This window comes from Oncorhynchus mykiss, chromosome 1 (genome assembly GCF_013265735.2).
Source record: "Oncorhynchus mykiss isolate Arlee chromosome 1, USDA_OmykA_1.1, whole genome shotgun sequence".
In the NCBI taxonomy this organism is placed as follows: Eukaryota; Metazoa; Chordata; class Actinopteri; order Salmoniformes; family Salmonidae; genus Oncorhynchus; species Oncorhynchus mykiss.
Window position 1 is genome coordinate 49,179,858 of NC_048565.1, and position 13,273 is coordinate 49,193,130.

Here is a 13,273-nt window from a genome sequence, read left to right on the forward strand (position 1 = left end):
ACGCCCAATTTTTCAGTTTTTGATTTGTTAAAAAAGTTTGAAATATCCAATAAATGTTGTTCCACTTCATGATTGTGTCCCACTTGTTGTTGATTCTTCACAAAAAAATACAGTTTTATATCTTTATGTTTGAAGCCTGAAATGTGGCAAAAGGTCGCAAAGTTCAAGGGGGCCAAATACTTTCGCAAGGCACTGTATTTTGGTAGTAGACCGAGTCGTGAATCCAAAGCTGATTTACACTCGGATGAATAAGTGACTGAAAAAAAAAAAGAAAGTGTGCTGAAACAAGACTTCAACAAAATGTATCTCAATAAAACTAGAGTAGTTTCATTGAGATGCAGTAGAACAAAACAGTTGCATGTCAAGTGAGAAACAGACAATATTGAGGTTATTCCCAACTGTTATTCAGATGATCGGTTGCTGTCTTGAGCGGAAATAAGCAGAGTGAAAACTAAAATTAGCTGAGTTCAGGACTGGGGTTGGTTGTCATCAGGAGCAGAGTTGATCTGAGCAAGAATCAGTTGCAGACTGAACCACCTTGTTTGAGGTCAAGGGAAATTACCATTGTTCGCATTCTAGACCAGACTTGAATAATTTTGTCATCAGGTTGAGCTGCTCTGGGCCATATAGTCTTCTCTAGGTCATGGTCTTCTTCTTGCACTCGACAGAGCAGAAGAGCATGCCCTGTATGGCCATGAAGCGCTCTCCAATGAGACACTTAGCACAGCAGGAGCACTGGAAGCACTGGGGCTCAGCGTGCCAGTAGAACTCCCCGTAGGAGACGCGCTGGGCCTCGGGCTCCACTGGGTTCTGACAGGCTGTACATACCTGTAGAGTGAGGAGAGAATGTGTTTAAATCACACACACATATTCAACGTAGACAAGAGTATGTAGCAGAGAGTTGTATCTCATGTATACAACATACATTGTACACATTTAATACAGGATATCATATCACACACACACACACACACACACACACACACACACACAATACCTATTTGAGAATGCTGTTAGTCGACAACAGCTCGACTTTCAACACCATGGTGAGCCCAAGCTTATTACTAAGTTCAAGGCCCTGGGACTGAACCCCTCCCTGTGCAACTGGGTCCTAGACACAGAGGGTAGGCGACAACACCTACACCACGCTGATCCTCAACACAGGGGCCCACAGAGGTGTGCGCTTAGCCCCTTCCTGTACTCTCTGTTCACCCATGACTGTGTGGCTACGCACCAACTCCATCATCAAGCTGGCCTGATCACCAACAACGGTGAGACAGCCTACAGTGCCGGGGTGCCGGGGAAATAACCTCTCTCTCAATGTCAAAAACAAAGGAGCTGAATGGGACAACAGGAGACAGCATAGAGAGCACAAGCCCATCCACATCGATGGTGCCGCAGTGGAGGGGGTCAAACGCTTCAAGTTCCTTGGTGTTCACATCACCAAGGACCTGAAATAGTCCCACCACACCGACACCCAAGGTGAAGAAGGGCCAACAGCGCCTCTTCAACATCAGGAGGCTGAAGAAATTCAGCATGGCCCCCCAAGACCTTCACAAACTTTTACAGATGCACCATTGAGAGCATTCTGCTCGGACTGCATCCCCGCCTGGTAAGGCAACTGTACCACCCGCAACTGCATGGCTCTCCAGAGTTTGGTGCGGTCAGCCCAACGCATCACCGGGGGCACACTTCATAGGAAGGCCAAGAAGATGATCAAGGACCACCGAGCCATGGCCTGTTCCCCCTGCTACCATCTAGCAGACGGAGATAGTACAGGTGTAACAAAGCCGAGACAGAGAGACTGAAAAACAGCTTCTATTTCCAGGCTAACAGACTGTTGGTCAGCCATCACTAGCTGGCCAACGGCTGGTACTCTGCCTAGCACCTTAGACACTGTCCCTAGCCAGCTACCGCCAGGCAGCTTAGAGACTGCTGCCGCATGTATATAGAGACATAGAATACTGTTCATTTTAACAGTTTACAGACTATTTACCCACTTTATATGCAAATACTGTATTCTAGTCATGGCTTATCCTATACAGTATAACTACTGCTGTATACCTTTTCTATTCATATACTGTCCATGCTTTCATTACACACCATATACAGTTGAATTCGGAAGTTTACATACACCTTAGTCAAATACATTTAAACTCAGTTTTTTACAATTCCTGACATTTAATCCTAGTAAACATTCCCTGTCATAGGTCAGTTAGGATCACCACTTTGTTTAAAGACATGTCAGAATAATAGAGAATTATTTATTTCAGCTTTTATTTCTTTCATCACATTCCCAGTGGGTCAAGTAGTATTTGGTAGCATTGCCTTTAAATTGTTTAACTTACCCAAAACGTTTGACCCATTCCTTCTAACAGAGCTGGTGTAACTAAGTCAGGTTTGCAGGCCTCCTTGCTAGCACACGCATTTTCATTGCTGCCCACAAATTTTCTATAGGATTGAGGTCAGGGCTTTGTGATGGCCACTCCAATACCCTGACTTTGTTGTCCTTAATCAATTTTGCCACAACTTTGGAAGTATGCTTGGGGTCATTGTCCATTTGGAAGACCCATTTGCGACCAAGCTTTAACTTCCTGACTGATGTCTTGAGATGTTGTTTCAATATATCCAGATAATTTTCCTTCCTCATGTTGCCATCTATTTTGTGAAGTGCACCAGGCCCTCCTGCAGCAAAGAACCCCCACAACAGTATGCTGCCACCCCCAACCATCTCGGTTGGGATGGTGTTCTTTGGCTTGCAAGCATCCCCCTGTTTCCTCCAAACATGGCCATTTTTGTTTCATCAGACCAGAGAACATTTTTCCATTTCTCCCAATTTGCAGTTGCAAACCATAGTCTGGCTTTTTTATGGTGGTTTTGGAGCAGTGGCTTCTTCCTTGCTGAGCGGCCTTTCAGGTTATGTCGATATAGGACTCGTTTTTACTGTGAATAGAGATACCTTTGCACACGTTTCCTCCAGCATCTTCACATAGTCCTTTGCTGCTGTTCTGGAATTGACTTGCTCGTCTCCTTCATGAGCGGTATGACGGCTGCATGGTCCCATGGTGTTGATACTTGCGTACAGTTTTTTATACAGGTGAACATGGTACCTTCAAGCATTTGGAAATTGCTGCCAAGGATCAACCAGACATGTGGAGGTCTACATCTTGGCTGATTTCTTTTGATTTTCCCATGATATCAAACAAAGAGGTACTGAGTTTGAAGGTAGGCCTTGAAATATATCCACAGGTACATCTCCAATTGACTCAACTGATGTAAATTAGCCTATCAGAAGCTTCTACAGCCATGACATAATTTTCTTGAATTTTCCGAGCTGTTTTAGGGCACAGATAACTTAGTGTATGTAAACTTCTGACCCACTGAAATTGTGATACAGTGAATTATAAGTGAAATAATCTGTCTGTAAACAATTGTTGGAAAAATGAATTGTGTCATGCACAAAGTAGATGTCCTAACCAACTTGCAAAAACTATAGATCGTTAACAAGATTACAACAATAATTTTTGGAGTGGTTGAAAAACAAGTTAATGACTCCAGCCTAAGTGTATGTAAACATCCAATTTCAACTGTATATCCGCCTGTAAATCACACACACACACAGCAAAAAAAGAAAGGTCCCCTTTTCAGGACCCTGTCTTTCAAAGACAATTCATAAATATCCAAATAACTTCACAGATCTTCATTGTAAAGGGTTTAAACACCGTTTCCCATGCTTGTCCAATGAACCATAAACAATTAATGAACAAACAACTGTGGAACGGTTGTTAAGACACTAACAGCTTTGGTCTGAGACGGTGTGTCACAGCATCTTCGGACTGAGCTTGTTGTCATTGGAGGCAATCTCAACACTGTGCATTTCAGGGAAGACATCCTCCCTCATGTGGTACCCTTCCTGCAGGCTCATCCTGACATGACCCTCCAGCATGATAATGCCACCAGCCATACTGCTCGTTCTGTGCATGATTTCCTGCAAGACAGGCATGTAAGTGTTCTGCCATGGCCAGCGAAGAGCCCGGATCTCAATCCCATTAAGCACGTCTGGGACCTGCTGGATCGGATGGTGAGGGCTAGGGCCATTCCCCCCAGAAATGTCCGGGAACTTGCAGGTGCCTTGGTGGAAGAGTGGGGTAACATCTCACAGCAAGAACTGGCAAATCTGGTGCAGTCTACGAGGAGGAGATGCACTGCAGTACTTAATGCAGCTGGTGGCCACACCAGATACTGACTGTTACTTTTGATTTTGACCCCCCCTTTGTTCAGGGGCACATTATTCCATTTCTGTTGTTCAGTTTATGTCTCAGTTGTTGAATCTTGTTATGTTCATACAAATATTTACACATGTTAAGTTTGCTGAAAATAAATGCAGTTGACTGAGGACGTTTATTTTTTTGCACAGACAGACAGACGGACAGACGGACGGACAGACATTTTGGACACACCTACTCATTCAAAGGTTTTTCTTTATTTTTACTATTTTCCACATTGTAGAATAATAGTGAAGACATCAAAACTATGAAATTACACATATTTTGGTTAGACGCAGAGTAGGTGAATGGATGATCTGCATGTTTGGTTCTCACCATGAAGCATGGAGGATAAGGTGTGATGGTGTGGGGGTGCTTTGCCGGTGATACTGTCAGTGATTTATTTAGAATTCAAGGCACACTTAACCAGCATGGCTACCACAGCATTCTGCAGCGATACGCCATCCCATCTGGTTTGCAGTTAGTGGGACCATCATTTGTTTTTCAACAGGACAATGACCCAAAACACACCTCCAGGCTGTGTAATGACTATTTGACCAAGAAAATGAGTGATGGATTGCTACATCAGATGACCTGGCCTCCACAATCACCCGACCTCAACCCAATTGAGATGGTTTGGGATGAGTTGGACCGCAGAGTGAAGGACAAGCAGCCAACAAGTGCTCAGCATTTGTCGGAACTCCTTCAAGACTGTTGGAAAAGCATTCCTCATGAAGCTGGTTGAGAGAATGCCAAGAGTGTGCATAGCTGTCTTCAAGGTAAAGGGTGGCTACTTTGAAGAATCTCAAATATAAATATATTTTGATTTGGTTAACACTTTTTTGGTTATGACATTATTCCATATGTGCTATATCATAGTTTTGATGTCTTCTACAATGCAGAAAATAGTAAAAATAAAGAAAAACCCAGGAATGGGTAGGTGTGTCCAAACTTTTGACTGGTACTGTATATATTTCACATATCCTGAGTATACCAACCATTAGGAACACCTTCCAGGCTTATCTCAAGGATTGAACATCCTTCTTTAACCTATCCCCTCCCATTCATCTACACTGATTGAAGTGTATTTAACAATTTACACCAATAAGGGATCATAACTTTCACCCTGAGTCACCTGGTTAGTCTATGTCATGGAAAGAGCATGTCTTCTTAATGTTTTGTATACTCTGTGTATATATTTATTCTCTGGATTCTGACATTGCTCGTTCTGATATTTTTCTACTCTTTGGATTATGTGTGTATTGTTATTGTATTGCTAGATATTACTACACTGTTGGAGCTAGAAACATAAGGTCTTCGCTGCATCTGCGATATTGTCTGCAAATCTGTGTGCACGATCAATAAACTTTCATTTGATTTGACACACACTCTCCCTCTCTGTCCTTACTACTGCGTGGCTCTTCATGTAGCAGGGCTTGCAGACAGGCTTGTTGTTCTCCATAACATAGGTCTCTCCAGCCAGAACACAGTCACAGTCGAAGCAGCAGAAGTGTTTCAGGTGCCAGTTCTGGTCCTCGGCCTGTGTGTACTCATTACTGAAGATCAGCTGTAGAGACACACACACACATCATGATACAGTTAATTCAACACATCGAAGCGCAATAAAGAAAACCAGAGAAATAGATTAGGGGAGAGCAAAGCAGGTTGAGCCATTTCTTTACATTCAGCATCACTCCGTGAAGGGAAATATAGTATTCTTTCAAACAAAGATATCTACATATATTTCAGGATGTTGTGTATCCCTGGAAATGAATCGGAATTCATGTAAACATTTAAAGTTTTGAAAACATAGCTTTTCCCGAAAAATGGGGTATGGGTTAGGTTAAGCCGCCTACACATTTCTGTACGGAATTAATTACCACTGCCTTTTTAAAACCACGTCAATCTTTATTTCCCAAACACAATTCAACAGAATCAAAATAGTTTGTCTTTTAATCATTTTAAGTATATTTTATCACAGGCTTAACCCCTAACAAAGACTTTGTACTTTTTAAAAACACTTTTAACATAGACCAGGCCCTGTTATTACATCATATGCCAGTGATAATGCCGGTGAAGAAAACACTTAAATTTGCTCAACATGGTATTGGCTCAACCATTGGCTCAGCATACCCAAAGATAAACATTTTGACTATATTAGCCCATACAGCTACAAGGATGCACATTCACGCTAGGTTTAGAACCACATACTGAAGTTTATAGAGACGCCAATTGATGTATAGTAAATCTTTAAATGATCTACATTGGTTTAGATACAAGGATCATGCAACCTCAAACAATCCATTCATTTGACTTGGTGAAAATTTGTTTTCTTGTTTATTTTACCTAACTTGCTTACCATTTTTTCCATGTGGTTTCTAACTTCACAGACTCAAACGATGACCTCTTCCTAAATATGTGGTCAAATTATGCATTTTGTGTATTGTTTCCTAGAAACAACGGTGGCTCAACTTACCACTTTGGTTCAATTACCCCACTCTTCCCTACAGTACATCTATTTTTGTTAGCGTTGCAGTTTTTTCCTCTCTACACACCTGAATCTACATAAAGTGTGTGAATAACAATCTTACTCTCCTGTTGACCTCTCTTCCTTTAACACCCCCATCTTCCCCATCCCTCCTCGCCTTGTCACACCTTCCCCCTTCTCACCGTCTCCGTAGTGACATCCGAGTGCAGCTGTCCCTTCGTCCCTCACCCCTCTTCTCCCTGCCTCCCCCCTCACCTCTCTCTTCCCCCTCAAATCCCTCACCTCGTCACAGCCTCCACAGCGGGGCTTCTCGCTGTCTCCGTAGTGGCGTCCGCAGTAGAGCTGTCCCTTCTTCCAGAAGTAGATCATGTCCACCAGGAGCTCTGAGCAGGTGCAGCACACGAAGCAGGCCGGGTGCCACAGCTTGTCGTAGCCAGCACGCTCTGCGTACACCGCAGGCTCGCCCTGACGCATGGGCAGTTGGCACTGGTGGCACGACTGGAGGACGGGCAGGGGGGGGGGGGGGTAAGAGGAACAGAGGGGAGGAAGGAGAGAGTGGGAAGGAAGGAGGAGAGGGAAGGAGAGGAGATAAAAAAAAGGAGGAAGGAAGGGAGGCGACCTTCATTAGCAATGCCCTCACAAAAACAATGGCTCTGTAGCATAGACCCATCCTATTATTTTATGCCATTATACAATTAAATCATAGTCATTGTTATCATTAGGCTAAGACACTGCCTGACAACGCCCAAAAATCAAAATGTTCATTCAGTTTGAATAACTAATTGCATATGGGGAGAGACTGGTAAAGACAGACAGGGGTTTGCATGAGCCAAATCTCTGTTAGATGGAAAAATGGTACATTTAAACCACGATAAACAAATCACCATGCAAAAGTGTACAAAACTTTCCGGCAAAAAGGGATTGATATTTTTACTCCTGGCTCCATCTTGTGGCCTGTTGAATTTACATTCTATATCTAAAATACCAGATACGATTCTCTGCTGGGAATTAAGCCTGTCGCATTCTTCCCAGTAGAAACGGTTAGCGTATATATTATGACGGGATTCTTCCATGAAGTGTTTGTTGTGATTCAATGGGAGACAACTATTTTTCATGCACATTTTTTCACTTGAGAAATACTTCACCAAACATAGATGTAAAATTGCGTAACTAAGACCTCCTTGGCAAAAAATGTAAAAAATAAATTACAGATTTCTTGATTGATCTTAGATTCATTTGGACTATTTTGAGGAAGTGCATACCGGCTCTTTGATTTAGTCCACTCCCTCATTCCACCATCATAGATTTAAAAGCATTGGATGGGGGAAAACAATCGTAGAAATTACCCCTCATTTATCAAATGGCTCGGGGGAGGGGCAGGGGGTAGGGCTGGGAGGTCTGGCCAAAATATCATATGACCATAGTGTTTACATTTTTGACGGTATGACAGTATTTGACGTTTTTGAATTATAAAAGTTCTAAAAGCTTTATGTAGTTCATTTCCCTAAGGTGACTACACAGAGTACCAGTCAAAAGTTTGGACACACCTACTCATTCAAGAGGTCCTCTTTATTTTTTAACATTGTAGAATAATGGTGAAGACATCAAAACTATGAAATAACACATATGGAATCACGTAGTAACCAAAAAAAGTGTTAGACAAATAAAAAAAAACATGTAATATTTTAGATTCTTCAAAGAAGCCACCCTTTGCCTTGATGACAACTGTGCACACTCTTGGCATTCTCTCAACCAGCTTCACCTGGAATGCTTTTCCAACAGTCTTGAAGGAATTCCCGACATATGCTGAGCACTTGTTGGCTGCTTCTCCTTCACTCTGCGGTCCAACTCATCCCAAACCATCTCAATTGGGTTGAGTTCAGGTGATTGTGGAGGTTAGGTCATCTGATGCAGCACTCCATCACTCTTATTTGTGGTCAAATAGCCATTACACAGCCTGGAGGTGTGTTGGGTCATTGTTCTGTTGAAAAATAAATGATAGTCCCACTGAGCGCAAACCAGATGGGATGGCGTATCGCGGCAGAATGCTGTGGTAGCCATACTGGTTAAGTGTGCCTTGAATTCTAAATAAATCACTGACAGTTTCACCAGCAAAGCACCCCCACACCATCACACCTCCTCCCTGCTTCACGGTGGGAACTACACATGCAGAGATGATCCGTCTGCATTTAAAAAATACACTGCAGTTTGAACCAAATTACAGATTTGCACTGGTCTAATGTCGATTTCTCGTGTTTCTTGGCCAAAGCAAGTCCCTTCTTATTATTGGTGTCCTTCAATAGGGGTTTCTTTGCAGCAATTCGACCATGAAGGCCTGATAAACGCAGTCTCCTCTGAACAGTTAATGTTGAGATGTGTCTGTTACTTGAACTCCGTGAAGCATTTATTTGGGCTGCAATTTCTGAGCCTGGTAACTCTAATGAACTTATCCTCTGCAGCAGAGGTAATTCTGGGTCTTTCTTTCCTGTGGTGGTACTCATGAGAGCCATTTTCATCATAGTGCTTGATGGTTTTTGTGACAGCACTTGAACAAGATTTCAAAGTTATTGACATTTTCCGCATTGACTGACCTTCATGTCTTAAAGTAATGATGGACTGTCATTTCTCTTTGCTTATTTGAGCTGTTCTTGCCATAATAGCAAATAGGGTTATCTTCTGTATACCACCCCTACCTTGTCACAACACATCTCAAACGCATGAAGAAAGAAATTCCACAAATTAACTTTTAAGAGAAATGCATTCCAGGTGACTACCTCATGAAGCTGGTTGAGAGAATGCCAAGAGTGTGCAAAGCTGTCATTAAGGCAAAGGGTGGCTACTTTGAAGAATCTCAAATATATTTTGATTTGTTTAACACTTTTTTGGTTACAACATTTTATATTTATTTATCCGTTATTTTACCAGGTAAGTTGACTGAGAACACGTCCTCATTTGCAGCAACGACCTGGGGAATAGTTACAGGGGAGAGGAGGGGGATTAACGAGCCAATTGTAAAATGTGTTATTTCATAGTTTTGATGACTTGAACAAAAATACAAAAAAAGTACAAGTTTAGAGACACCTACTCATTCGTCTGGTACTGTACATTAATAATGATTTACTAACAACATGCTGATTTAGGACTACCCATATGGAAAAGTTATATATTGCAATATATACAACAAAAGTATGCGGAGACCTGCTTGTCGGACGTCTCATTCCCAAAAATGGAGTTGGTCCCTTTTGTTGATCTAACAGCCTTCAGTCTTCTGGGAAGGCTTTCCACTAAATGTTGGAACACTGCTGCGGGGACTTGCTACCAATCAGCCACAAGAGTATTAGAGGGGTCAGGCAATGATGTTGGACGATTAGGCCTGGCTCGCAGTCAGCGTTCCAATTCATCCCAAAGGTGTTTGATGGGGTTGAGGTCAGTGCTCTTTGCAGGCCAGTCAAGTTCTTCCACACTGATTTCGACAACAAATGTTGTATGGACCTCGCTTTGTGCACAGGGCCATTGTTATGCTGAAACATGAAAGGGCCTTCCCAAATCTAGAATGTCATTGTATGCTGCAGCGTTAAGATTTCCCTCCACTGGAACTAAGGGGCCTAGCCCAAACCATGAAAAACAACCCCAGACAATTATTCCTCCTCCGCCAAACTTTACAGTTGGCAATATGCATACGTGCAGGTAGCGTTCTCTTGGCATCTGTCAAACCCAGAATTGACTGCCGCATCGTGAAGCGTGATTCATCGCTCCAGAGAATGCGTTTCCGCTGCTCCAAAGTCCAATGGCGGCGAGCTTTACATCACTCCAGCTGAAGCTTGGCGTTGTGATCTTAGACTTGCGTACGGTTGCTTGGCCATGGAAACCCATTTCATGAAGCTCCCGACGAACAGTTCTTGTGCTGACGTTGCTTCCAGAGGCAGTTAGGAACTCAGTAGTGAGTGGTGCATCCAAGGTCAGACCATTTTTACTCACTTCAGCGATCCCATTCTGTGAGCTTGTGTGGCCTACTACTTTGCAGCTGAGCCGTTGTTGCTCTTAGATGTTTCCACTTCTTTTTGGTTTTTGCCCTAGCACTACACAGCTGATTCAAATAATCAAAGCTCGATTATGAGTTAGTTATTTGAATCAACTGTGTAGTGCTAACTCATCATCGAGCTTTGATTATTTGAATCAGCTGTGTAGTGCTTTGGCAAAAAGTTTGGGGAAACCCTGATCTAAACCACACAAAAGTGCTCTTGCCATTGTAGTGGAACTGTTGGCCTGGTTGCATGGCTGCCCTCCAGACGTTTTTTTAGGACTGTAACGTTTGAGCCAAAACATGAATCTGCAAAACATGAATAATTCAGTCAAATGTTGTAAAAGACTAAGACGTATTGTAACATAATATATCCTCTGTATTTAAAAGTCATACTAGCTAATGCATTGACTTGTATTTAAAAATATACCTTCTCAGTATTTATCTTAATCTCATGTACTATGTTTCAATAAAAATGCCTTTAAATAGCTAAATGAACCTTAAACCAGTAGTCATCTCAATACTGAGCCAGCTAACGATAAGGATAGCGTTAGTGTATAGAGTTAAAACCAAAAAAATATAACTCTGTAATATATAACACTTGGATGGGGAGATGTCAGGGCCTAGACCATACAAACGAGTGGAAATCAAACTACAGTATTACCTCAGAGGAGCTAAAGCTAAATCAATAAATTCAAAACAGAATATTATCTGCCGCCATTTTTTCTTATGTTATTCTATAGGCTAGCCTTGTTATTCTATGGGCTAGCAACCACAAACCGTCATCTCTATGTCAAGATCGCTAACAGTTTTCCCTCAATCAATTTACAGATTTAAACTTTACAATTTCAACATAAAAAGGTAACGCTCACTCAGATAACCATTTTGACTAACATTTTCAGTAGACAATGTGCTTGTGTACACTACATACCTGTTTAAGAGAACACATTTAAAAAAGAGTAGGAGAAACAGTAAAAGTTGTCACAGGCGTCTTCTTCAAGTGTTGTCGAGGGGAGTGGAGACGCAAATCGCTATGCTCCTCTCACCCCCTGCTGGTGGCAACAGGCAAAACAATTCCCAATGGAAATCCTTGGGAGGACTCAGCCCAAAATAATAGTGGATTACAACAATATACAGTCATTGATTACAACAATATCAAAACCACGTGTTATGAACACAATGTGATTCCATAACCTTATGGGTAGCCACAACTATAGTGAATGAAAATAAACATTAATTCTTCTAGGTTTCTGTGCGTTTTCAAAACTTGTACATCAGAAACTATAAACCTACAATAGTCTACACCATCTCAAACTAATCTCAAAATGAGATGGCAACATTTACAGTAGATACAAAGATACGACATATTAGTCACAAGATTGCCTAACACTACAGTCATTCACAATTCTCTCTCACACTTACGTATTGTCCACAGGGACCAGCCTGGTGAGATCCAGGGGCTCCCGGAGTGCCCATTGACCCAGCGGTAGTGGTGGCAGCAGTACCCATGTCTTCTGGTGCACCCTTTCCAGCCCCAGGGTAACCCCCAGCCCCCGTCCCAGGCTGAACTGGTCCTGCTGGCCCAAGTGCACCCCCAGCCCCGGGTCTAGTCCGAAGACCAGGACCTGCAGGCCCAAAGGCTCCCCCAGCTGTTGCCATCCCTGGGTGTTCTGCCATCCCTGGTCGTCCTTGTCCTGGTCCTCCCTGGCCTGGTGCTCCCATGCCTGGTGCTCCCATGCCTGCTGCTCCCATGCCTGGTGCTCCCATGCCTGGTGCTCCCATGCCTGGTGCTCTCTCCTGACCCAGACCCTGTCCCATCATCTCCTCGGGCAGCTTGATGTCTCCCACTCCCAGGGCCTCGTCCTTGTACTTGCGGACGAACTGCTGCATCTGTTTCACCTCTGCGGGGGTAAGCTCGTGGCACTTGGCCGGGTCCTGGTCATGCTCCGGTAGCTGCACTGCCATCTGTTGCCGGCGGTAGGCTGCACCCTCTGTGCCCGCTATGGGACGCCTCTCTGGGGGCAGGAGCTCAATGTAGCGGACAGCCTGATGAGGGCAAAGTGGAGAGGAGAGAGAGAGGATATCAGGACTTTGTAAAGAAGGGAGGAGAAGAGAGAGGGAGGGGAAGACAGGAGAAAATAGGGAGAGACAGGAGAAGAGAGGGAGAGAGACAGGAGAAGAGAGAGGGAGGGGAAGACAGGAGAAAAGAGGGAGAGAGACAGGAGAAGAGACAATGAGAGGAGTGGCAGAAAGGACATAAAAAAGGAGGAAGGAAGAGTCATAGGCACAAATTGAGAGAGAGTGAAAACAACAATTATAGAGATACAGAGAAAGAGGCAGAAAGGAACAGACTAAAATTAAACCGTGTTAATGAGCTGATGTAGTTAAGGGAGAATTGGGGAGAGGCTGCAAGCTATTAGAGGACAACTTACAACCTCTCCCTAAAGAACACTTATTTGCTTGTTGAGGGATACGAAGAGATCATGAGCACTGGTGGCA

At 43.2% G+C, this 13,273-nt stretch overlaps 1 protein-coding gene across 1 annotated transcript in view; it reads right to left on the reverse strand.

Moving 5' to 3' along the window:
• Positions 1–274: 274 nt before the first annotated feature.
• LOC110524388 (testin) overlaps positions 275–13,273 on the reverse strand; it is a 28,386-nt gene continuing 15,387 nt past the window's right edge. The window contains exons 4-7 of the mRNA XM_036979383.1: positions 12,197–12,820; positions 7,036–7,251; positions 5,674–5,832; positions 275–828 (exon numbers count right to left, since the gene is read on the reverse strand). Of these exons, the coding sequence (XP_036835278.1) occupies positions 637–828; positions 5,674–5,832; positions 7,036–7,251; positions 12,197–12,820 (1,191 nt within the window). The 3' untranslated portion in view covers positions 275–636. The remainder of the gene's footprint in view (positions 829–5,673; positions 5,833–7,035; positions 7,252–12,196; positions 12,821–13,273) is intronic.